Source organism: Carya illinoinensis, chromosome 15 (assembly GCF_018687715.1).
Source record: "Carya illinoinensis cultivar Pawnee chromosome 15, C.illinoinensisPawnee_v1, whole genome shotgun sequence".
Lineage (NCBI taxonomy): Eukaryota > Viridiplantae > Streptophyta > Magnoliopsida > Fagales > Juglandaceae > Carya > Carya illinoinensis.
The window spans coordinates 43,345,867-43,373,006 of NC_056766.1; the positions used below are offsets into that span (position 1 = coordinate 43,345,867).

At 33.7% G+C, this 27,140-nt stretch overlaps 2 protein-coding genes and 1 long non-coding RNA gene across 3 annotated transcripts; 1 reads left to right on the forward strand and 2 right to left on the reverse strand.

The window, feature by feature from the left end:
• Positions 1–1,279: 1,279 nt before the first annotated feature.
• Positions 1,280–3,418, forward strand: LOC122297754. Its single transcript, XR_006238876.1, has 5 exons — positions 1,280–1,523; positions 1,622–1,764; positions 2,384–2,922; positions 3,007–3,109; positions 3,196–3,418. It is a non-coding gene; the product is annotated as an uncharacterized LOC122297754 (long non-coding RNA).
• A 1,728-nt stretch (positions 3,419–5,146) lies between these two features.
• LOC122297753 (disease resistance protein RPV1-like) lies at positions 5,147–7,535 on the reverse strand. The gene is made up of 3 exons (XM_043107903.1): positions 6,987–7,535; positions 5,451–6,497; positions 5,147–5,297 (listed from the first exon to the last, which is right to left on the reverse strand). The coding sequence occupies exons 1-2, from the start codon at positions 7,490–7,492 to the stop codon at positions 5,633–5,635; spliced, it is 1,371 nt and encodes a 456-aa protein (XP_042963837.1). The 5' UTR covers positions 7,493–7,535; the 3' UTR covers positions 5,147–5,297; positions 5,451–5,632.
• A 4,641-nt stretch (positions 7,536–12,176) lies between these two features.
• On the reverse strand, positions 12,177–19,665 carry LOC122296982 (disease resistance protein Roq1-like). Its single transcript, XM_043106773.1, has 8 exons — positions 19,293–19,665; positions 18,961–19,202; positions 14,704–15,543; positions 14,431–14,592; positions 14,008–14,286; positions 12,981–13,940; positions 12,728–12,869; positions 12,177–12,475 (listed from the first exon to the last, which is right to left on the reverse strand). Exons 1-8 carry the CDS (start codon positions 19,663–19,665, stop codon positions 12,177–12,179), a joined length of 3,297 nt encoding a protein of 1,098 aa, XP_042962707.1.
• Between the last annotated feature and the right edge of the window lie 7,475 nt (positions 19,666–27,140).

Sequence of the window (27,140 nt, forward strand, 5' to 3'; positions counted from 1 at the left end):
AGTACCAGTAAAATTTCATAACCTCTTCAAAGCTCATCTTCATCTATGTAGGTGTGGATTTCCTTGCTAACTAAAGCATGGCACAGATGGGCAGTAAAAGTATTGTGGGTATCTTCTCTAAAGCTCAAAAGTAGATGCATCATAAGACCATGGAGATGTTGAAGGTGCTGTATGAGAGGACGATGTTGAAGAAGTCATCGTCTCTGTGTGCAAGGCTGAGCTCCACTACTTGGTGGACAAAATTGGACCTGGACTCTCATTAAACCGAAGAAGTACTGGTTGCCGCGTTCATCATGGAGCGAGAAACCTGTAGGCAATTTCTTGGCAACTTCCTTTTTTTATATAATTAATATATGTTTTGCATTTATAAGTTAGTTGGTATGTTCTTTTATTATATATGCATCGTTACGGCAGATTTTCTTTACGTGGAGCAATTTTATTTATTTTTTATTTTTTTTATTTTTTTTCTGTTTTTACGGTTGGTTGCCTTTAACAATTGGGGCCTATCCTTTATGACTTTTAAGATTAATTCTATTTATCATCTCTACATATTATATTTATTTTTATTTATTTTTTATTTTTTTATAACAAATATGTGATATATGGTAATAAGTAGAATAACTTAATTAATTTAATAAGCATAAACTAAAATAAAAAATATTAAAATATGTAAACTGTATTGTATAGGATGATAAGTAATATTTCTCGATTTTTAAATTGGGAGTTATCCTTTAAAAAAATGTTTGATTTATAAGATAAAATAAATTTATAAAATAATGTGCTTTAAATTTTAAAATTATTTTTATTATAAAATAAATCTAGCACCTTACTTCCATTTACCTCAATTATAATTTTCATCTAATTGGTTGGGATATATGATAATGACTATGATAATGATCATGATAATGCTGGATGTAGTTTTAATTTTAAAAAGATTTTCAATTGGCGAGAATATAAATATAACTCTTAGATATTTACAAATTTTAAACTTTATATGGTTATAATATTTAAAAAATTAAATTATATTTTGTCATATATACCTTATAAAATTTTTTTTTTTTTTACTTTATTTTTAAATAAATGTAATATGTTAGAAGCTGCTCTAAATATATGTTACCAAATGGTTAAACTTAATATTTAAGCTATAAATTATAAGGTTTAAAACTATAACCAATAAAAAAATATATAAGCAATGTTTTTCTTTACACACAATTTAAAAAAAAAAAAAAATAGTTTAACCACAAATGAATTATATGAAAATAAATCTCCGTGACTTGGCTCACTCATGGCGCGACAACAGTGAAGACCACGATCCGGAGGTGGGGAGCCGACACTTCGGAGGACGAAGTTCAAGGAGTTCATCCGTGGCTTTGAGACCGACAAGAATGTACGTTTTCCCCTACAGAGAAAGCCTCGTCCACAATCCCAACAAGTCCCTTCTCGTCGACTTGGAAGATCGCGATTCGTGCGACCTTGACCTCCTGGCCTTGCTCCGCTCCTCCCCCGCCGACTAGTTGGCTCTTGTATGCTCTCCAATTCTTTCTCTTTTATCAAAATTGTCGACATTTTTGCTATTCATGATGATCAAATGGTTGATATCGTATGCGTGTGTTTTTAATAGTTTGAGACGACGGCGGCGGAGGTTTTGGTGAGCTTGCGGTCGAAAGGGCTGGAGAGACTGGAGAAATGGAAGATCTGATGACCGGGAACGTTCAGGTCTTGCTGACATCGAAGGAGGATCCGGTCTCAATGAGGTTTCTTGGGGTGAGTGGGTTTTTGTATTCTAATTTATGTTTGGTTGATTCCTAAATTGAGGGATTCAATTGAACAGAATAAATAAACAGACCTAATGGCCTTTGATTGGAGGATTTATTTCCTAAATGAGATGCGGAAGTTAAAAGTTCTTATTTTTTGTATCTTCTTTTATATATCGTACCCAATAGGGCTTTATGATTTGTTTTGGTTTCTCTTATTTTACGGTTTCCTTAATTTTTATTAAAATTGTAAAGTTATATTTTTTCATTTTTTGGTTAATTTGAGGTTTTTGGGTCGGGTTTTATTATTATTATTATTATTATTATTTAACCTTTAAAAAAATAATAGTACTGAAACTATTAAAAAAAATAGTACTGAATGTATATATATAATATATATGGAGTTTACAATAAAAAGTTGTTTTTATTTTTTTCATTTTTGGATGTTGTAAGCAATAAAATATGCTACTAGCTACTAGCTACTAGCAGAGCCTAGCGGGGTTAGAGACAATAGTTTTTAATAAGGTTTTCAGAGACAAAAAAAAAAAGAAAAACAGATCCGGGAAATCAAAACCAAGGAAGATTGTAGGATCGTACTTACCATAGTGCGTCTTCGTTTTGCTCTGCAGATGGAAGGATGTAGATCGAGAGCTACGGACCCCTTCGCAGCTTTGCTCTGCATCTTCGTTTTGCTCCAGCGAGGGAGTTGACTCGGCCGAATCGATTTTGCTATTGCTGACTGAGTCAGACCAGATCTGGATGAGGCGCTAGAGGGTGCGGTTGGGTACGAACTCCTTGCTGTGGAGGACTTGCATGGTGGCCGGGCAGGTGTTGTTGATGTTGTTGAGCCAACGTTGAATACTGGAGCGGTCTTAGGTGATCGGTTAATTGGGTAATTACCCGACTCGACCCTTTTGAAAACGAATGGAAATAACCGGTTCCGAACTGTTTTCCTTCGGATCGGTTGAATTGTTACGGGTCGGGTCGGAACTCTCGGGTCAGACCAGGTGGGCGGCTTAATTGTTCACCCCAGCCTGCATCTAGGACCAATGCACAAGCGACATATGTGACTCTTATCTGCAAGCACTGTAGAAATTCAAAGCAAGTTCCTTGTCGGCCAGGCCATGGTGGTGCAATTGTCCCTCGCTCTTGTGATAATATCCCTCAGGTTTATTTCACACCACTTTTTACAATTTCTAACATTTGTGTGGTTTTGAGCTTATTTGATGCTAGTTATGGGGGATATTTGTAGCCGAGAGAAGAGCCATGCCCACTTGATCCATGGCTTGTGGTTCTAGATAAGAGCAAGTATATATGTCGATCAACAAACCTTGAAACTGCAGGAGAATCCAGAGGTAAGCTTCTTAATCTTGATGAATAAAAGTTCATGTTTTAATTGCATTTTTTACGTAATTGATTGGTATTTACTTCGTGTTGGTAGGATGTTCCAACTGGGGTCCGGAGCTTCCGAGGAACATGCTTCTATCTGTGGATCGCCATCTTGTTCAAACAATTGTACCTGGCATGCGATTGACGATCACTTGTATGTACAAAAGGAGAAGAGAATTTATTTATACACATTCCAAATAGACAAGCTGGTAGACTTTTGTGAAAAGTTAAACCCAACCTTGAAAAAGTATAAGAAAACTGTTCTTTTTAGACTTGTTACTAGCATTAATTATTTTGTGGCTAAAGTATTTTCCTCTATATATATAGTATATATATATATAGACTCTTATTTCTTTTTATAATACAATCGAAGAACTATCAAAATTATTTTCTAGTCCACAAATATATACTACATGCAATTTGTTGATATGTTATCTCGATCTCTTCAATTGTATACGATCTTTTTGATGTATCATTAATACCTAATTAATGGTCAGATTAATTAATTTCTTTAGGTGAAGAAACTATTTTTCTCTATTTTTCGGTTGTTTCGTTGGGACTTAGGGAAAGATGACTCCATTCATGTCCAGCACCATTCCATATATATGCTTTTTAAACTGGCTGCGTCATCTTTTAGAAAAATGTTTGGTTTATAAAAAAATATTATAAAAATAAATTTGTAAACTAATGTGTCTTGAGGTTGTTAATTGTACGTTAAATTTTAAAATTATTTTTATTATAAAATAAATCTAGTGTCTCATCTTAAGCCACTTATATCTTTATAAACCTGGGTATATAATAGAAGAGAAATGTTATTCTAATCATCCCCAAACCATATACCAAGATGTGATTTATCATTTTTGTCATTCTATTAAAACATACAAATTTACACATCAATATATGTGTGTTTAAATCAAATGAGAAAAATACTAAATCACATGTTGTGTAGTGTAGGGAATGTTGATAAGTAGAATTTTTCATAATAGAAAAGACTTGGACATTATATATATAATAGGAAACAAAAAAAGAAAAGAAAACAGAAACTTTAATTAGGACTTTGAAGTACTGCCTTGTGTGAATAGTGAGTTAATATGAAATAAGATAAAAGTTAAAATAAAATATTATCAGAATATAATTTTTTTGATATTATTTTTGTGTTGAGTTTGAAATGGTTGAATTTTGTTTGAAAGTTTGGTAAAATTATAATAATTAGATGAGATGAGATGAATTGAAATGATTTTGAAAACAAATGAGGTAAACTGTACAGTATTGATCTTCTAGTTTTTGGAAACTGCCTTCGAGCTCTGTTAGGACGTAGTTCTTGTTCTGCTGGAATTGGTATGGATGAATGAATGATCACAAGATAATAGTATTGGCAATTCCAGGCTATATATAATCATATTTTCATTCATATATACGAAGCTTAATTAAGTTAAAATGCCAAATAAAACTTACTTTACACTTGAGACAAATTTGAAGTCAACCATCACTACGTAGTCTATGTCTAGCACGCAAAAGAAGTTTGATGTCCAAGGTTGAAGCAGGCTTCCTTTGTTGTGGGTACAAGTTAGGTTCAATGTTGTGATCATCGTTGTCGTCGTCAAGATCAACACGACGCCTCTTAGAAAGTTGACTTCCACAATCCATTGGATTTCCTAAATTTCCAATATCTTCAATGGGTGCATCCAAATGGACATCAACATTTTCATGATCTTTTGCATTCTGTTCATCATGCTGTTTGTATAACAGACGAACTCCGCAACGTTTGAAGATCAAAGAATTATCTGGGATCCAGTTTTCAAATATAATCCTCAAATGATCATCTGCCTGATCTACACTCATATCTCGTAGGCGTGTAATATCTTCTGTAGTTAGGTACCTTAACCATACATGATCTGAATCAATTTCATCAAATGCTGCAAGTGTAATATCCCACCGACTACTGACGTAGGCATCTCCTCTCATAATGTTAACTTTAAATTCAATAGTTGCAACGGGTTCAATAATAGCACAAAAAGCAATTCCTATGATGTCATCCAAATTATATGGTGGGGCCACTTTAATATCAAATTCACACCGATGACTATTTGAAGTGAACTCCTTGCAATGGCTGAACCAATCTGGAATCTTATTTCTGGGAAATATCTTGGCAGCCTGTTGGAAGAATACATCATAAAATATATTTCAACTATATTCATATATATAAACCAATTAGGCACAGAAAACGAGTATAAAAGGAAAAGAGAAATATATATATATATATATATATATATATATATATATATATATATATATATAGGGACTTACTCCATTCCATGCAGGATTTGATATCCAATTTCCCATATTCACTTTATAGCACCTGGCCAGGCCAATCCATTGCAATATTCCATGAAATTCCGAAATAAGACACTTCTCCCTTAGTCTTGGGATCGAAAAGTTGGGCAAAAACCAAAACTATCTAGCATCTCAATGACATTATAAAGGCATTGTCAATTGAAAAAACATGCAATGTCAAGAAAAACATTCTTTTCATTTTCGCTTAATCTATCATAACTCGTTTGAAGTATTTTTTGAATATCTTGGTGAGGGATTTTCCTGTACTGATCCAATGCACTTTCCCACTCTTTTTTAGTTCTGCCATATAAATCCAAACCAAGCACTGTTAAAACTAGTGGAAGGCTCCCAGCATAATTTATGATCTGTTCTACAAACTCTCCATAACCGTCAACCGGTTTCTCACTTCTGAAAGCATGCCAACAAAATAGTTGAAAAGCATCATCGTGATTCAATCCCATCATCTCATATGTTGAATCAACTCCATGAGCAGTCAACAAGTGTTGATCTCTTGTTGTGATTATGATTCTACTTCCTTCACCAAACCAATCACGAGCTCCTACTAATGTTTTTAATTGATCCAAGTGGTCTACACCATCAAGAATTAGAAGAACTCTCTTAGAGTGAAGCCTACGCTCTATCATATATTTTCCCGTATCAATATTGTCAACCTTCAAACTTCTACAGTCTCCTAAAATCTTAAAAAGAAGTGTCTTTTGTAGTTGCACCAAACAATTCACTTGATTCCAAGTGTCGCTATTAATTGGAAGAAAACAACTAGCTTCAAATTCAAAAGCAATCAAGTTATAAATTGCTTTGGCTAGAGTTGGCTTACCAATTCCCCCAACTCCAAAAATTCCTATCATTCGTATGTCTTTCGTTCCAACGCTTAAACGCAATTTGACATCTTCTACATGAGGTTTTAATCCAACGGGATGCTCGGTAACATGTAAATATAAATGATCATTTGCCATTCTTGAGACCTCTCGAACGATTTTTTCAATGAATTTTGATTCATTCCTGTGTTTGTGTGGACACATATAAAAGAAAAAAAAAACAATTAATGACTTGTACTCCTCACATGCCATACAAGCAACATAATATAAAGAAAAATGATTAATTAATGAATACAGCTCATCGCATAAAAAACAATTAGGAAAATAATCTAAATAAATTTTTTCCCACAACCTGAAAAAAAACTAAAATAAGAAAGACAAGGAACATAAGCAGTGCGTACGAGTTGATCGATCTCTGCATGTACTTTAGTTGGCGATTATTAAAAGGCCAAACAAAAACTTAGATTTTTATATAGTTTCATTCAGGTTGTGATTAGTTCAATTTATTCAGCTTTAATTTCCAATAAACTTATAAAGAAATTAATGTTTTAGTTCCATATTAAAACCCATATTTATACAAGATGCGGACTAGCTAGTGATTTATACATATGATAGAATGGGGGGAAATCATGAATTAATGAACAGCACAAATTTATTAAGCAGTTAGCAATACCCATTTCTGATCAGATGGTATCCGGACAAATTGGCAACTTCTTGAAGGGCTTCCTTCCACAGCTGCAACTTCTTCATGTCTACATTCAATTTCTGATCAGCATGTTTAGCCAATGCTTCCCCAAAACTTCCTTCTTGCTTTCGAGCATATGATGGATCTACATGGTAAAACACAGGTTGAACTATTTGTTGCTTTGATTTTTTACACTCAAGAATCTTCAGTAGCTCGTCCAAACACCATGTTGATGATGCATAATTTTTTGAGAGTATAATGATGGAAATTCTTAAACTTTCTATAGCATGGAGAAGTGCAGGTGAAATCTCATCACCTCTTCTAAGCTCATCTTCATCTAAGTAGGTGCAGATTCCATTTTGAATCAAAGCATGATATAGATGGGCAGTAAAAGTATTACGGATATCTTCCCCTCTAAAGCTCAAGAACACATCGTAGGGCCATGGAGAGGTGACTGAAGAAGAGGATGAAGAGGAGATTGTAGATAAGGCCATGGAAGAAATTTGATAGTGTACGTGTGTATGTAATGCGCGCCTGATGATCAGTCTGCTTACTGGATGTAAAGAGTTGGACATCATCGACTGTCCTTAAAAAGACAAGTCTATACTTCTTTCTACACTGTACGTGTTTCAGTTAATGGTGTCTTCTGACAACTTCTTTGTGAAGTCATTGAGTCAATGTTGCGTTAAATTATTAAAAAAAAGATGTTCAGTAACTACTTGGCAATTTCCTGGCAACTTCTTCAAACAAGAGAAGTCATGTTTCACGCATTAATGCTCTCATTAGTACTTCTGGAACAAAACAAAATAAAATAAAACAGTGAGGTACAATGACGACTGCATTAATACTCGTACATAGTAAAATAATATTATTTTTTAAAATTCAGAAACTTTAAAATTAAAGAAAAATTTCTGAATATTTTTAAAATCATTAATAATATTTATGAATTTTATTGATAACTCTCCTTTCTAACGAAATAAAACTATGTATACAACCAACAACTCAGTGTGCACAAAAGGCACCAAAACCATTATACTTTAGGAAAAATATAGTTGCAAGCACAATAGTGCATTAATCTGCGTACTAATTTAATGTGATTGGTCAAAAAGTAGATTTTATTAAAAACAATATTAATTTAACTTTTAAGTATGAATTAATCAGTATTGGTACGCATATTAGTACGCGACTTTACTTGTATATAACAAAACTCGATCTATAGTACTTTAATGTACAGCAGTTCCAAAATATCCAATCTCAGCAACCCTCTCACCTCCCTCGGCACCTCCATTATATTATTCCACGTTTTTCCCATCTGCACCCAAATGAGCCAAACAATCAGCTGGGCTATATTTGCGTTGTCGATAAATATGCTGCACTCGATAAGAAAACAAATATTGTAACAATTTCATAATTTCCTACCAATAATCTTCGACATACCACAAATTGCATCCAGCACCTTTAATCTAGTTAACCATAAAGAAAAGGGTACGTATAAGAAGAAATTGCTGGGTGGGGTCTTTTACTTTGGCGTTTCTTGTCCTTAATGTTTTGACTCTATTACAGCAAAAGATTTACATTCCGTGGCATTTTTTCAGTTATTAAACTAATTTAATTTTAAATATTAATAATTATTTTATATTTATATGTTTTTTTTCAAAGCTTGCCCCTAAAGAAAAATGATGAATTTAATGGTTTAGTTAGTACTTAATTTAACAGTACTCACCTCATTTAGGCCAACATATAAAAAATTTATAATTTCTGAAGATATATTTTGAAGTAATTCTAATAGATCTAGATATACCATATTAAGTTAGAATGTCGAATTAATAATTAAAAAAAATGGATGTAATAAAATAATTCTTGTTAAAAATTCACTTACTACATCATATTTAAAAAAAATAAAAAAATTGATAAGATTGACATTATTGAAAAAATAGGCCTTATTGTCTAGCAAATCGCCCTTAAGATTCGCAAGCATCTATAAGTGTCAAATAAGCAACCTATAATTTAGTCTCGAGCTAAACCCGAAAATGAAACTAAAAGATAAAGTCAAAAAGAGATAACACAAGTTAACTCAGACTCTTGAAAGGAAAAAGTTTCACAAGGCAATTTGAACTCAATTACTCTAAGAAAATAGACCTCCATATTAGGGTGTAAAAAAAAAAAAAAGACGGACCAAACCGGTGTGATCGTTTCAGGTTTCGAGTTTGGTTTGGTCCGGTACCGATTTTATTTTTTTAAAAACCGGTCAAAATCAATCCGGTTTCAATTTTTCTTTCTCTAAAACCAGACCAGATCATACTAGTTTATATATATATTTTTTAATTTTTTCTATTGTATATAATTTTTATATATAATATCTAATTATATATAAAATAGTTTTGTATTATATAATAAATTACTAATTAATGTAATATTAAATTTTAAAATCTTATATCATTTTGTTTATTGTATTAATAGTTATACTAATATTATATAATGCATATTAATAGTTATACTAATACTATATCATTATATATTATAATATAATACAATATATTATCACTGTAGTATACTATACACTACAATATAGTATCACTATAGTATTATATATTATATAATATATAATATAGTACATTAAAATCGAAAAATCGAACCAAACCAGACAGAAAACCAGTAAAACCGGAGTATCGGTTTAAAAGGGTAACCGGTGCATAATCGATTTTGAAAAATGTAAAACCAGTGCATACCGATTTGGTTCTAAATTTTGTCCAAAACTGGACCCGTTACACCCCTACTCCATATAATAAGACAGAGATCCACACAAATATGAGACTTTTCCATGGACTCTCCACAAAAGCTCCCTATGCCAAACTCCACTATAACTTCTCTACGCTTGGACTAAAATCCTCCATTGTATTGTGAGATGTTTGAGGTCATGAGAGATTATAAAATCACCTATCCGAATAAATTTCGCCCCCAAACAATCTATGGACGCAGGTATTATACCAAACCATATAAATCTTTGTAACTTTCTTTCTTTATTTTTATTTGCTTATTTGTTATTTATTTCATGGATAAACAGGAAGAATACTATATCAATGCCCGAATTATTATCGTGGTCTCCCTTCCAGTTTGTTGTGCAAATTAACGCATCAACAAGCATGATGCTGTAAAAACTTTTGCTGAAATGATTAGCACAAACCTTGACCTTTCAATCAGTTTTTGTAAGTATTGAAGATTTTAATGCAAGATGCTTACTAAAATAGACAAATGGTGGTTAATGTTGAAATCCATCGACTTAAAATGGCACTCATAAACCATTATGTATAGATTTATAATATAGACTACTTCAAATGGTAGTCTACTTCAAATATAGACTACATTATAAAATAAATCTAGCATCTTACTTTCATTTACCTCAATTATAATTTTCGTCTAATTGGTTGTGATACACGATAATGACTATAATAATGATAATGATAATATGAATGTATTTCTAATTTTAAAATATTTTTAATAGGCAAAAATATAAATACAACTTCAAGATATTTACAAATTTTAAACTTTTAAGAATATGGTTATAATTTTTAAAAAATTAAATTATATTTATGTCATTTATACCTCATAAAATATTTTTTTTTAATTTGTTTTTAAATAAATTTAACATGTTTGAAATTGTTCTAAATATATGTTACCAAATAGTAAATAGATTTTTAACCATTAAACTTAATATTTAAGTTATAAATGATAAGTTTTAAAACTATAACAAAAAAAAAGAAAAGAAAAGAAAAGAAAAGTGAAGCAATATTTTTCACTAATTTCAAAATAAGAAATGATATTTATAGTTATGAAGTGTGTAAGTGACATATAATAACTTAAAAAAAAGATTAACATGGAATCCACTAAACAAAATAATTTATTAATAATAAATCATACTATTTTTCAAAAATATCACATTACACACTTCAGTGACTACACATTTCTATTTAGCATTACTCTTCCAAAATATGCCCTACTACCGGTATAGTATTGAGTTTGATTTGAAGTTTACATTGAACGCAGGTGCTCTCACACGTGACCAAAGCCAAGTCATCCAAACTTTCCCGCCAAAAAAGTGGAAAAACCCACTTATGCCCTCCTCCTCCCCTAGCAGGACATCACTCGTCAGTCGACGCTCCCTATTTCTTCATTTACAGAAACGCAGAGAGAGAGAGTGAGAGATGTCAGGGTGGGATGAGGGGACATATGTGACTCTCATTTGCAAGAACTGTAGAAATTCAAAGCAAGTCCCTCGCTCTTGTGATCATATCCCTCAGGTTTATTTCACACCACTTGTTACAATTTGTCACATTTGTGTGGTTTTGAGCTTATTTGATGCTAGTTATGGGGGATATGTGTAGCCGGGAGAAGAGCCATGCCCACTTGATCCATGGCTTGTGGTTCAAAATAAGAGCAAGTATATATGTCGATCAACAAACCTTGAAACTACAGGAGAATCCAGATGTAAGGTTCTTAATCTTGATGAATAAAAGTTCATGTTTTAATTGCATTTTTAACGTAATTGATTGGTATTTACTTCGTGGATCGCCATCTTGTTCAAACAATTGTACCTGGCATGCGATTGACGATCACTTGTATGTACAAAAGGAGAAGAGAATTTAAACTGGTAGACTTTTGTGAAAAGTTAAACCCAACCTTGAAAAAGTATAAGAAAACTGTTCTTTTTTGTCTGACTCACTTTTTTATAAAGAATCTATGTGTGATTTGTCTATTTAAGACTTGTATCTAGTATTATTAAAGAAGATAAATGTACCTAGTATTATTGAAGAAGATAAATGATTCGTACAATGATTTGAGACTTATACCTAGTATTTTCCTATATATATACTCTTATTTATTTTTATAAGAGTTTGATAAAATTGTAATAATTAGATGAGATGAATTGAAATGATTTTGAAAACAAATAAGGTAAACTGTATAGTATTGATCTTCTAGTATTTGGAAACTGCCTTCGAGCTCTGTTAGGACGTAGTTTTTGTTCTGCTGGAATTGGCATGGATGAATGAATGATCACAAGATAATAGTATTGGCAATTCCAGGCTGTATATAATCATATTTTCATTCATATATACGAAGCTTAATTAAGTTAAAATACAAAATAAAACTAACTACTTTACACTTGAAACAAATTTGAAGTCAACCATCCCTATCTATGTCTAAGACGAATCTAAGTTTGATGTCCAAGGTTGAAGCAGGCTTCCTTTGTTGTGTGTACAAGTTAGGTGCAATGTTGTGATCATCTTCGTCGTCGTCAAGATCAACATGATGCCTCTTACAAAGTTGACTTCCATGATCCACTGGATTTGCTAAATTTCCAATATCTTCAATGGGTGCATCCAAATGGACATCAACATTTTCATGATCTTTTGCATTCTGTTCATCATGTTGTTTGTATAACAGATGAATTCCGTAACGTTTGAAGATCATTGAATTATCTGAGATACAGTTTTCAAATATAATCCTCAGAATCATTTGCCTCATCTACACTCACATTTCGTAGATGCATAATATTTTCTGTAGTTAGGTACCTTAACCATACATGATCTGAATCAATTTCATCAAAATATGCATGTCCCTCCCAAAAAAGATTGGGGTAGGTAATTGCAACGAGTTTAATATCTTTTTTTCCCAATGCTCTGCTGATGTCAACATAAAAAAAGTAGCTGCAACGGGTTGAATAACAGCACAAAAAGCAATTCCTATGATGTCATCCAAATTATATGGTGGGGCCACTTTAATATCAAATTCACACCGATGACTATTTGAAGTGATCTCCTTGCAATGGCTGAACCAATCTGGAATCTTATTTCCGGGAAATATCATGGCAGCCTGTTGGAAGAATACATCATAAAATATATTTCAACTATATTCATATATATAAACCAATTAGGCACAGAAAACGAGTATAAAAGGAAAAGAGAAATATATATAGGGACTTACTCCATTCCATGCAGGATTTGATATCCAATTTCCCATATTGACTTTATAGCATCTGGCCAGGTCAATCCATCGTAGCCATGGGAAATTGAATTCTTTTGATATTTCTGGTAAACTTTCCAGTGATATGCATCCCCTAGCTTTTGCCATTTTTAGATTCGGTGGAAACTCTTTAATTTCTTGAAGTTGCTTGCAATCATTCAATACAAGCTGCCACAATCCAACATATCTTTTGATGCTTGAAGGAATGCTTACGATATCACTGCCTGATAGATTTAAATAAGACAGATTGGGAAAGAAATGAAATGGCCCAAAGAAATTCGATTTTGATAGGCCAGAGTCCGAAAGAATCAAGTTAAGAGAATTGGTTGATTTTGTTGGAGGCGGCAATGGGAATAATTCTACACCCAAAGAAGCTTCATTTTTCCAGCTTGTAGACACTACATAGGGCGTGGGTTGTCCATTATGCACCTCCTCCTCCTCCATCCCAAAACTTATAATATTTGGACAATCGTTGAGAAAACTTTGACCTAGAGATCTCAACTGATGAATGCTACTTGGTAGACGCTTCAGGTTTTCGGAGCAACTTAGGAATAGTGTTAAAAGCCTAGTGAGGTACCTAGTGGATGAAGGCAATTCTTCTATTGCGGTGCCCGATAAGCAGACATCTTTTAAATGTTCCATTTCACATTCTATTTCAGGAAAGTTTTGAAGGCTTGAGCAATGACAAAGATCAAGGAGTTCCAGAGATCTCAATTTGAGTCTCCTTGGAAAGCTCTTTAGATTGAAACATCCACGAAGTCTCAATTTCACAAGCTTATCAAGGATTAATCCAACAGAATCATGAACTTCAACTAGATTTTCACAAGAACAAAGATCTATTTCCTTCAAATTTGGGCAACTTGAAATATTCGAGAATTTTGTTAAGAAATCACAACCACCGAAATTCATAACCATGAGATTCTGTTAAAAGAAAAGAACATCAAACTAAGTTTAAAGAAAGAAATATTGAAAATAATAATAGTTGTACCTTAAATTTTTGTATCTCCTGGATGCGACTACCGGGCATGCATAGGATAAAGAGTTCGTCTCCATGAAATTCAGATGGCATAGATTGTAAAGGATAGTTAGGCCAATCAAGCACACTTATTGAATTAGGTAGACAATTAGGTTCGCCAGAAAAGTGTGCATTCCAACATCCAAATACTCTGAGTCTTTTCATATTCTTGAAGGCCTTGGGACTCAAGTGGATGATATCAGCACCATTAGGAAAATATGCAACAATTGCAGCTTCAACTCTATATGTTCCCTATATAGAAAGACAATGCATGTTTAAGTGTGCCAACAAGATCAAAAAATAAATTATTCATATATTTATATACACACGTATAATATGTCGCGAGTGCCAAATTAGAAACAATGTTTAATTGAAAGAGATTTTGATATGACTTACTATATCATCCTCCAGTACTTTGCGAACATCTTTATGAAAGAATAATCTGCTACATTCTCCTGGATTTTTGGGCGATTCTTGTCGAACAACTTCTCTACCCATATCTCGTAACAAGTCATGCATTTGTAATTCTCCGTTGGACGCCGAAATAAGACACTTCTCCTAATTAAGTCTTGGGATCAAAAAGTTTGGGCAAAAACCAAAACAATCTAGCATCTTAATGACATTATAAAGCCGTTCTCCATTGAAAAAACATGCAATGTCAAGAAAAACGTTCTTTTCATTTTCACTTAATCTATCATAACTTGTTTTAAGTAATTTTTGAATATCTTGGTGAGGGATTTGTCTGTACTGATCCAATGCACTTTCCCACTCTTTTTTAGTTCTGCCATATAAATCCGAGCCGAGCACTATTAAAACTAGTGAAAGGCTCCCAGCATAATTTATGATCTGTTCTACAAACTCTCCATAACCGTCAACCGGTTTCTCACTTTTGAAAGCATGCCAACAAAATAGTTGAAAAGCATCATCTTGATTCAATCCTGTCATCTCATATGTTGAATCAACTCCATGAGCAGTCAACAAGTGTTGATTTCTTGTTGTGATGATGATTCTACTTCCTTCACCAAACCAATTGCGAGCTCCTACTAAATTTTTTAATCGATCCAAGTGGTCTACACCATCAAGAATTAGAAGAACTCTCTTAGAGTGAAGCCTACGCTCTATCATATATTTTCCCGTATCAATATTGTCAACCTTTAAACTTCTACAGTTTTCTAAAATCTTAGAAAGAAGTGTCTTTTGCAAGTGGACCAAACGATTCACTTGATTCCAAGTGTCGCTATCAATTAGAAGAAAACAACTAGCTTCAAATTCAAAAGCAATTGAGTTATACATTGCTTTGGCCAGAGTTGTCTTTCCAATTCCCCCAACTCCAAAAATTCCCATCATTCGTATGTCTTTCGTTCCAACACTTAAACGCCATTTGACATTTTCTACATGAGGTTTTAATCCAACGGGATGCTCAGCAACATATAAATATAAATGATCATTTGCCATTCTTGAGACGTCTTGAACGATCTTTTCAATGAATTTTGATTCATTCCTGTGTTTCTGTGGACACATATATAAAAGATAAAAAAAGAAACAATTAATGACTTGTACTTCTCACATGCAATACAAGCAATATAACTTAATTTTCTTTTTACGGCGGAAAAATAAAATAAAATAAGAAATCCGTAGCTAGGTTGTAGGTACATGCAATATATGTTGCCACGATTTCACGGCAAGTTCTCTCCTTTTTGTTAGACTCAAAAATCCAAATGTACGTCTCATTTTATTTTCACAAAATTTTTTATCTTATATCATTTAATCATTACAATTTTTTCAAATTATTATATAAAATAAAATAAACAATTCAATCTTTTGAAATCTCTCAGAATAAAAATAATATTAAAAACATATATTCTAATAATATTTTATTTAACTTTCAACTTTTATTTCAAGTCATCTCATCTCATATGCGAAAAGAATAAGGCCAAAAAATAAATTATTGACTATTATTTTTTCTTATTTCTTTTCTCCCAACTATCACAGTGAGTTTTATACTGTTCTAGAAATGAACTTAATTTAGACAAAAAATTAGATGTTGGAACCATATTAAATGCTTCAAAATACAGTCTTCTAATTAACTTTACGTGATACTATCAAGCTAATTTTGTATGTATTTTAGTTGGGGATCATCAAAAGGCCAAACAAAAGTTTAGATTTTTATATATTTCTGTTTATTAAGTTGTGATTATTAGTTTCTTCCGTATTGGAAAAGATCATTTATACATAGAATGGGGGCAAAAAGGCAATCTTGAATATAAAAGCAGGGTGTTAGAAAATTTACTCATTTCTGATCAGATGGCTTCCGGACAAATTGGCAACACTACAAAAAAAAGCCAAATTGGCGGCGTTTATATCCGTGGCGTTTGTTTATGTGCTGGTAGATATAAAACTTTACCCGCGCTTAATGTTTCCACCGGTAAATTATTGAGATTCCCGACGTTTAAATTTTTACGCCGATAATAATGTATAGGTTTAGCGGCATTTATAACAATGCCGCCAAGATAGCAATTATGCGCCGGGAAATTAGTAATTTCCCGGCATTTAGATTGTTACGCCAGTAATAATATATATTTTTGGTGGCGTTTACACAAACGCCAATACTTTATTAATTATACGCCGTTATATTAACCGTGTTTGCCGACGTCTTTAATATACCGACGGTAATAATATATAGCATCAGTGGCATTTCACAAAACGCCGACAATTGATAGATTTTATGCCGATAAAGTATTGAGTGTTTTGGCGTTTATTTCATTTGAACAAATGCTGGCCATTGATTAATTTTACGCTGGTAAATAAGTAGTTTTTCGGCGTTTATATTATTACGTAGGTAATAATTATATAGCATTGGCAGCGTTTACCAAATGCTGAAAATTGATCAATGAAACGCCAATAATTGATAAATGCGCCGAAGTATTTATTGTGACGCCGGTAATAATATATAGCGTCAGTGATGAAGGCTATTATAAATTTATTGATAGTAAAATAAATAATAAAAATAATAAAAAAACTTATTTAAATGATACGAAAATACCCACAAAATCTTAGTTGAATTTCTAGGATGCCCTACTTGTAAATGCCATATATCGCATTCTAGTTCTGGAGGGAGGGAGGTTAAATAGAACTAAAGAAGAGAGTTCGCGCGTCAAGATCTTAATGTGACGCCATTTAATTTCTTTCCTTTAATATTTAATAAGTAATGTATAATACAGTAATGTAAGTATTGTGCATTCCTTTTAAAAATTGTGCAAGTGTCGTACAATATTCATTTTGAAAAAAATAGTCTATTATTAAAAATTTAATCTTTTAATATGGATCTCGTATTTATTCTAAGTTTTTAAAAAAGAATGTGGCGTTTGCAAATTTTATGACAAAATATGTTAAACATCATACTAAGATTCACAACTTCCAAAAATAGTAGTAAAACTAATGCATAATCCAGCACTTATCCTTTTATAATCCGTCCTAATTCCAACTTAGCAAAACAGAGCAAACATCGATATATGTCATAACCATAAATTTAGTCTTAATTAAGGAAAGTTGCAAATACCATTAAACAGAGCAAACGTTGATATATGACAAATACCATAAATATAGTCTCAATTATAGTCTAACTTATAATCCTAACCCTCAATCATTGTCCTCATCGTTCTCTTCCTCTTCTTCATCTTCCTCTTGATCTTCTTCATCTTCAGCATTTTCCTCTTCTTCATCTTTCTCTTCCTCTTGATTCTCATTTTGATTTTGTCCTGAAGCCTGAATATAAATTCAAATGAGAGGCCAAAAATTTCAAAATAAGGTTGATTGATATCAACTAAACATATGTAGAGTGCTCACCTGCGCATGCATGAATGTGTTTACTAAGTTCTGCAATGCAGTTAATTCGTTACGCATTTTATCAAACTCTTCCTTTGATATACCATCTTCTTGGTTTGAAGTTGGTAGTGAATGTTGACAAATTTGCCTTGTAGGGGTTGGCCCAAACCTCAAACTGCGCACATGTCCAGGCCGTTCTAGGCCCATAACTTTCAAATAAATATCATCTGATTTCCAAGTCATGGTTCCTCCAGACCCCATTTCTATAGGATTTGTGTCCTGTGTTAAAAGTTCCTCCATCTCAACCTGTAATAGACAATAAAAAATACACATTATTCTCCATCTTATAAATCCATTAAAATTAAAAAGTAATAAATTTGAAAATAAACATACCACTTTCTTTCTCGTTTCATCATTGTAGTGTGTGCCATCCTTTTTCTTATGGGTCTCGACAAACAACTGGGCTCGACTTGGCAATGCCCCAGTTGATTTTTTCTGCTTTCAATATTTTAGATTAAACACATATATTGAAAACAAAGAATTAACAAATATTCAACAATAAATAAATATTAAATAAATAAATACCACATCATGGGCATATCTTGCTAAACTTTTCAATCCTCCGCTGTGAACAATCACTTGCTTCTTACGACACTCCTTGTTTTTATTACATTTTGACTACAACATCACAAAGATTATGAGAATTATGAAAATAATTAGTTAGTTGACTTTATAAATCTATAACAAAAATGTGCGCATTGTTACCATATATTCTGGATCGAACCAAAGATTGGCCAACTCTGCCAGTTGCTCTAAGTCCACCATATCGGGACTTGCCCTTGCCACAACTTGTGCTGCAGATGTGTCTTTTTTATTAAGTAACTTCTTCTTCAGCTCATGCTTGTAGTCTTTCCATTTCTTCCCCAAGTCCTTTAGTATCTATTTTTTTAATACATCCAATTTGTCATCAGGAACTTTAAACTTGCCCTACAATCAAAATAAATTTACACAAGTGTATGAGTAGCTTTCTAAAAACAAATTTCAAAATATACCTATTAATTAATAATAATGTTTTAATATGATTTTATAAAAAAAACATACATTTATAAGACCCAACGCTTCCTCCTTCACGGTTTTAGGCACCGACCTCCAATCTTTGTAAATTATTGGAACCAACTTATTACTTCTCGCTATCGGACCACCAAACCTTACCACCTTTGAGTCTTGCTTTTTTATAGGTTGACCAAGAAGATTGAGCTCTATTTCAATTCGCTCCCCTTCTGGAAGATGCCAAATGTTAGGAATCGAGTGCAATGGTCTCTTTACTCGATCACCATTACTATCTGCAAAAATGGATTTAGTTACATTGTTAGTATTTTGTAAATCTTCATTCATAGTTAAATAAATAATAAGTAAGAAAAACAGAAACATACCTACGACGACGACAAAGCGATCTCCAATGTCGGAACACGAGTCGACATTTTCTGCTTTTGAACTAGGTGCTATTGGTACAGATGTGCATGGCTCGGTCTCTCTGCTCATCTCCATATGTGTGGATAGTTGTCCTCCCATTTGGCTAGATGTAGAAGGTTGGGTCTCTTGTTGTGAAGATAATGATGGCTGTGAAGGACAATCTATAGAAGGTGATGACTCCACCATCCTATTAACGGAAAGGAGTGGCTCATCGACAGAGGGTAATGAATGGGCCACCCTATCAGATTGTGTCTCACTATGGACAGCTTGTAGTCTTGTAGATTGTCTTCGCAAGTGTGGTATGGTAGTCTTTGCCTTCTTTTTTGGACCCATTGTACCTATAAAAAAAATGACATAAAAAATTGCATATATGTAAATCAATAGAAATAATAATATTTTGAGCACGATATGAGATAGATTTATGTGATAAGAGATATCATGTTTTTTTTTTTTTAAATTAAAGAGAGGGTAGTCACATGTCCATTAGTGACCCCCGCCCAAATTTATTAATAAACCCTCACTTGTGGTGGAGGAATACCGTAGTAACAATCAAAGTACTTGGATTTTACAAAAATATAGAACAAAATTAAAAAAACCAAGTATCAACAAAACGCTATAGCAAAAACAATACCACTAAACAGGCCTATATAAAAGAAAATTGATGTAAACAAGCCTATAGAAATATAAACGAAACCTCAACACTATTAGCGAGTTTCGATTGTCATTCCATCTATGTCATTTCGCGTCCACACAACATCGTCAATACCAGGTTCAATAGCTTCATCGTTAGAAGTGTTAATACAATATTCATTGACTAAATATTCATCCTCATCGTCGTCAGTCACTTCCTCTTCACCAATGTCATACACGTCTCTTGGTTTTGTCTTAACAACGACGACCCAATTTGGGCATCTTTCATCTGCCACATAATATACTTGAGATACTTGGGAAGATAAAACAAAGGGATCATCAGTTATCCGACTACCAGTGTGTACTAGATGAGAAAAATTTACAATAGTAAAGCCAAACTCATCCCCCTTGAAACCTCTACCCCGAGCAACGTCTGCCCAATTACATTTGAATAACACATATCGGGACCCATCATAATACATAACCTCAATTATGCGTGTTAATTGGCCATACCAAACATGGCCATCTTGATCAGTACACACACTAACACCACAATTATGAGTTTTCTTCCCATTTTCATGATTCCTAGTGCGATATTTTGTGCCATTGATGACAATTCGTTTAAGTTCTTTGGCAACTCGCATGGGACCTTTAGAATGCATTACGACTTTATAGCCCAATTTGCTTCTTCCATTGTCATCCATTTTCATTACCTGAAAGGTTGGATTATTAGCATTGATATAAATGACAAAAACTAGCTACAGAGGCATAATAAATTAATATTGTGATACAATATTGAATGGGGTGTAATCCATACATAGTCTTGTAATCAATTACAAAATTGGTCTTCGTGCCTCTTCTGTAGTTCATCATTCGATAAATGATTCCCATCAACTGTATTCCTCATTATTTCCAAGTGCACCCTATTATATGTTCATGACATCACAAATGTCTGTTACAATTACACAAATATAAATTAAATATAATTTAATTCGTACGTATCAAGCATTGCAACTCACATGCGGAATGGAGTGAAATCGTCAGAGTTGAAGAGAATATAGCGATGTGCTTGAGTCCACAATGTAAAATCGAGGCGAACGTCAACAACTTTCCCTTTAGAATCATCCGGGTTTCTAGATGGTCTATTGAAAACAGTTCGAGCGGATTCTAAATAACGAGAACAAAACGTCAATAACTCCTCCAGCAAGTATCCTTCAGCAATGGAACCTTCTGGCGTAGCTTTGTTACGCACATGAAACTTAAGTTGGTGTAGGTACCTACCACATAAATCATTAGATGACTTTTATTATTTTTTAAAAAATATGTTCTTACTTTAATAGATTTATGTGTTTCTAATTCAATAACTATAGCATACCTTTCAACGGGATACATCCATCGATAATGAATAGGTCCTCTAAGCTTACATTCTGCAACTAAATGTATAGTCAAGTGAACCATAACCGTGAAAAATGATGGCAGAAATATCATTTCTAATTGGCACAATATGTAAGGTATTCTAGATTCAAATCGGTCCAAATCTTCAAGCCGCAACGTTTTGGAACAAATTCCCCTGAAGAATCCAGATAGCTCGATTAATGGTTCTATTACCTTCTTAGGTAATGACCCATGTAATGCAATTGGCATGAGCTGTTGCATCAGTATATGGCAGTCATGACTCTTCATGCCCACTATAGTACGGTGTTGAAGCTTGACACAACGTGAAACATTTGAAGAATAACCGTCCGGTACTTTTATGTATAACCTTCAACAAGTCTTCTTTTTCTTTGTTACTCATTGTGAAAATAGCAGGAGGCAAATATGTCTTGTTTGCATCTGTTATAACCGGATGAAGTTGTGGTCTCAAACCCATCTTATAAATGTATGTTTTTTTTTTATAAAATCATATTAAAACATTATTATTAATTAATAGGTATATTTTGAAATTTGTTTTTAGAAAGCTACTCACACACTTGTGTAAATTTATTTTGATTGTAGGGCAAGTTTAAAGTTCCTGATGACAAATTGGATGTATTAAAAAAATGGATACTAAAGGACTTGGGGAAGAAATGGAAAGACTACAAGCATGAGCTGAAGAAGAAGTTACTTAATGAAAAAGACACATCTGCAGCACAAGTTGTGGCAAGGGCAAGTCCCAATATGGTGGACTTAGAGCAACTGGCAGAGTTGGCCAATCTTTGGTTCGATCCAGAATATATGGTAACAATGCGCACATTTTTGTTATAGATTTATAAAGTCAACTAACTAGTTATTTTCATAATTCTCATAGTCTTTGTGATGTTGTAGTCAAAATGTAATAAAAACAAGGAGTGTCGTAAGAAGCAGGTGATTGTTCACACCGGAGGATCGAAAAGTTTAGCAAGATATGCCCATGATGTGGTATTTATTTAATTAATATTTATTTATTGTTGAATATTTGTTAATTCTTTGTTTTCAATATATGTGTTTAATCTAAAATATTGAAAGCAGAAAAAATCAACTGGGGCATTGCCAAGTCGAGCCCAGTTGTTTGTCGAGACCCATAAGAAAAAGGATGGCACACACTACAATGATGAAACGAGAAAGAAAGTGGTATGTTTATTTTCAAATTTATTACTTTTTAATTTTAATGGATTTATAAGATGGAGAATAATGTGTATTTTTTATTGTCTATTACAGGTTGAGATGGAGGAACTTTTAACACAGGACACAAATCCTATAGAAATGGGGTCTGGAGGAACCATGACTTGGAAATCAGATGATATTTATTTGAAAGTTATGGGCCTAGAAAGGCCTGGACATGTGCGCAGTTTGGGGTTTGGGCCAACCCCTACAAGGCAAATTTGTCAACATTCACTACCAACTTCAAACCAAGAAGATGGTATATCAAAGGAAGAGTTTGATAAAATGCGGAATGAATTAACTGCATTGCGGAACTTAGTAAACACATTCATGCATGCGCAGGTGAGCACTCTACATATGTTTAGTTGATATCAGTCAACCTTATTTTGAAATTTTTGGCCTCTCATTTGAATTTATATTCAGGCTTCAGGACAAAATCAAAATGAGAATGAAGAGGAAGAGAAAGATGAAGAAGAGGAAAATGCTGAAGAGGAAGAAGATCAAGAGGAAGATGAAGAAGAGGAAGAGAACGATGAGGACAATGATTGAGGGTTAGGATTATAAGTTAGACTATAATTGAGACTATATTTATGGTATTTGTCATATATCAACGTTTGCTCTGTTTAATGGTATTTGCAACTTTCCTTAATTAAGACTAAATTTATGGTTATGACATATATCGATGTTTGCTCTGTTTTGCTAAGTTGGAATTAGGACGGATTATAAAAGGATAAGTGCTGGATTATGCATTAGTTTTACTACTATTTTTGGAAGTTGTGAATCTTAGTATGATGTTTAACATATTTTGTCATAAAGTTTGCAAACGCCATATTCTTTTTTAAAAAATTAGAATAAATACGAGATCCATATTAAAAGATTAAATTTTTAATAATAGACTATTTTTTTCAAAATGAATATTGTACGACACTTGCACAATTTTTAAAAGGAATGCACAATACTTACATTACTGTATTATACATTACTTATTAAATATTAAAGGAAAGAAATTAAATGGCGTCACATTAAGATCTTGACGTGCGAACTCTCTTCTTTAGTTCTATTTAACCTCCCTCCCTCCAGAACTAGAATGCGATATATGGCATTTACAAGTAGGGCATCCTAGAAATTCAACTAAGATTTTGTGGGTATTTTCGTATCATTTAAATGAGTTTTTTTTATTATTTTTATTATTTATTTTACTATCAATAAATTTATAATAGCCTTCATCGCCGATGCTATATATTATTACCGGCGTCACAATAAATACTTCGGCGCATTTATCAATTATTGGCGTTTCATTGATCAATTTTCATTATTTGGTAAACGCCGCCAATGCTATATAATTATTACCTACGTAACAATATAAATGCCGAAAAACTACTTATTTACCAGCGTAAAATTAATCAATGGCCAGAATTTGTTCAAATGAAATAAACGCCAAAACACTCAATACTTTATCGGTGTAAACTCTATCAATTGTCGGCGTTTTGTGAAATGCCATTGATGCTATATATTATTACCGGCGGTATATTAAAGACATCGGCAAACATGGTTAATATAACGGCGTATAATTAATAAAGTATTGGCGTTTGTGTAAACGCCACCTAAAATATATATTATTACTGGCGTAACAATCTAAATGTCGGGAAATTACTAATCTCCCGGCGCATAATTGCTATCTTGGCGGCGTTGTTATAAATGCCGCTAAACCTATACATTATTATCGGCATAAAAATTTAAACGCCGGGAATCTCAATAATTTACCGGCAGAAAAATTAAGCGCCGATAAAGTTTTATATCTACCGGTGCATAAACAAACGCCGCGGATATAAACGCCGCCAATTTTACTTTATTTTGTAGTGTGAGTAACATCACCCTCCAATTTTATTTGCTCCTTTCCTCCCTCTGTAACAGCCACAATTTGTAACAAAACTCCCTTGCCCTTAGGCATTTTATGACCATCTTCCACCATCGATGGTTTCAGCCTCAACCCTTGCAATTCAATCAACTTCCTCTCATGTCTAAAACTCATCAGCAGTTTAGAGAAATCCCAAGTTATGGGGCCCAATGTTTTTAACCATTGGACTCCTAGCACGACATTACATCCAGCAAGATCAAGGTAGCATTGACCATTTGCTACCTTGACACTCAATGCAATTGAAGAATCCACTACCAGTTTCAGCTTGGAAATTAGAGCTAAATCTATGAAATTATGTGAGCTGCCCGTGCCCACTAAGATCACCAATTTCTCCCCCTTTATGCTGCCCAGCAGCCTCATTGTACTTACTATAGGAGTGCCCGCGATTACAGCCAATGAAATTTCAGGTACCTCTACCTTGTCATCAGCATTGTTGTCCTCGCCCACTTCTTCCTCAACCTTTGTAGGGCTGTCCTCCTCCTCCTCCTCCTCAATGTCTTCCTCATTAGCTTGGAGGAAATAAATCCTTGGTTTTATGCACTTATGGAGTGGGTTCCACTTCTCATTGCAGTGGTAACAAAGCCCTTTTTTCCGTTTTTCATCCATTTGATCTAAAAGAACTGGTCTAGTGGCACTTGTAGGGCCAGACCACTTAGTGATGCTACTGCCTGAGTAAGACCCTCGGGAAAAACCCCCAAAAGTTTCACTAGACTTCTCCACTGTTTGCTTGATGGATTTTTTTACACTTAAGAGGTATTCCTCTTGTATTCTTGCTAATCCATAGGGGTGGGCAGCGGGGCCCCGGAACCCGCTGCCCCGCCCCGTTCGCCCCGCCCCCGCATAGGCGGGGCGGGGTGCCCCGCACCGTTAGGGCCGGGGCGGGGGCCCCCGGCCCGTATTCCCACCCCCAGCGGAGGCGGGGGACGGATACGGACCCCCCCCGGTCCGTGTTTCCCCCGCCCCGCATCTCTATATATATATAATATAAATATATAATATATTATATATATTATATATATATAAGTTATATAAGAGAAACGGCGCCGTTTTGTGGTGGACAAAACGGCGCCGTTTCAATTAGTGGGTTAATAATATAACCCACTAATTGAAACGGCGCCGTTTTGTCCACCACAAAACGGCGCCGTTTCTCTAAATACCCTAACCCATAACCCAACCCCCCCCCCCCCCCCCCCGATCCCCTGATTCCCCTCCCCTCCCCTCCCCTCGGACCCCTCCCCTCCCGAGTCCCTTCACGGCTTCACCCCCTTCGGCCTAATCCATTCGGTGTTCCCTCCTCCCACCGGCAACCAGTCCGGCCGCCGCACGTATTCCATCATCCCTCTCTCTCGCACGACGCACGAGGCCGGACGCACGCCGCACGCCGCACGGTAACATGTCTCCTCCCCTTTTGATTTTCTTATTATTTTTTATTTTTTTTTTAGTTTTGATCGGAGATTGGAGGTAGGATGGGGTTGAATCGGAGATGGAGGATGAGATTGTTTGGATTGTGTGCTGTGGATGTCTTCGGATTGTGTGATTGTTTGGATTCCCGATTGAATGCTCTGTTTTTTTTTTTTGTTAATTTCATTGTGATTCGGACCCCTAAATTGATTTAGGGGTTTCATGATTGAAACCCCTAAATCAATTTAGGGGTTAGGGTTTCGGATTGGAACCCCAATCCGAAACCCTAATTTTGAATTAGGGGTTGAAACCCCTATCAATTTAGGGTTTCGGATTGGAACCCCAATCCGAAACCCTAATTTGATTTAGGGGTTGAAACCTAAATCAATTTAGGGTTTCAGATTGGGGTTCCAATCCGAAACCCTAATTTGATTTAGGGGTTTCAACCCCTAAATCAAAATTATTGTTCTGAAATTCTATCAGAGTTGCATTTTTATCAGAGTTGAAAAGTTTTAAATGTATTTTTATCAGAGTTGCATTTTTTGAGTTGTTACTTGTTATGAATGTTGCTTTTATTTTTATATTTTTTAGACGTTAGAATAGAGATAAATGATTGGACAAAAATTAAGAGATGAAAATATTATAATATTTAAAATAAATTTTCTTATTAAAGTGAAACTAATCGGATCTAATAGGGGTCAATCTGAAATTGAAGGAAATAAGTCATTTTTGTCAAATCATCTCATTCTGCACATACATCCAATAAACAAAGTACAGCTTCTCTACACAGATTTAATATATCCATAAAAAAATATATATTTTTCTGTCATAAATTATTATTTCTTTTGTCATGTGGTAAATAAACTATTTTTTTTAACATATATCTCATTTTCATATTTTTTAAACATCTTTCAAGATTTTAAAAAATTAAAAAATATACCAATATACTAATATTAATGTCAGTAACTATTAAGATATGAATTTTATAAAATTAAATATATGAAAAGTAAAAATGAGAGAACAAAATAATATAATGCCTATTAAAAAATGTATTTTAAAGTGGCCTATTAAAATAATGCCTATTTTAAAGTGGCCTATTAAAATAATGCCTATTAACATGGCCTATTAAAATAATGCCTATTAACATGGCCTATTAACTATCATCATTATATATAATAGTTATGAATGTAGTTTGAATTGTACTTTGATTGTGTTGGATTGTTTCTTGAATTTTTTTTTT

Coding starts and splice junctions, on each gene's coding strand:
- LOC122296982 (XM_043106773.1), bottom strand. CDS start 19,665: ATGGGTCCAAAAAAGAAGGCAAAGACTACCATACCACACTTGCGAAGA. Junction 19,203..19,292: donor TCGCTTTGTCGTCGTCGTAG/GTATGTTTCTGT, acceptor CCATTTTTGCAG/ATAGTAATGGTGATCGAGTA. Junction 12,870..12,980: donor CAAATCCTGCATGGAATGGA/GTAAGTCCCTAT, acceptor TTCTTCCAACAG/GCTGCCATGATATTTCCCGG.
- LOC122297753 (XM_043107903.1), bottom strand. CDS start 7,492: ATGGCCTTATCTACAATCTCCTCTTCATCCTCTTCTTCAGTCACCTCT. Junction 6,498..6,986: donor TACCATCTGATCAGAAATGG/GTATTGCTAACT, acceptor ACACAAACACAG/GAATGAATCAAAATTCATTG.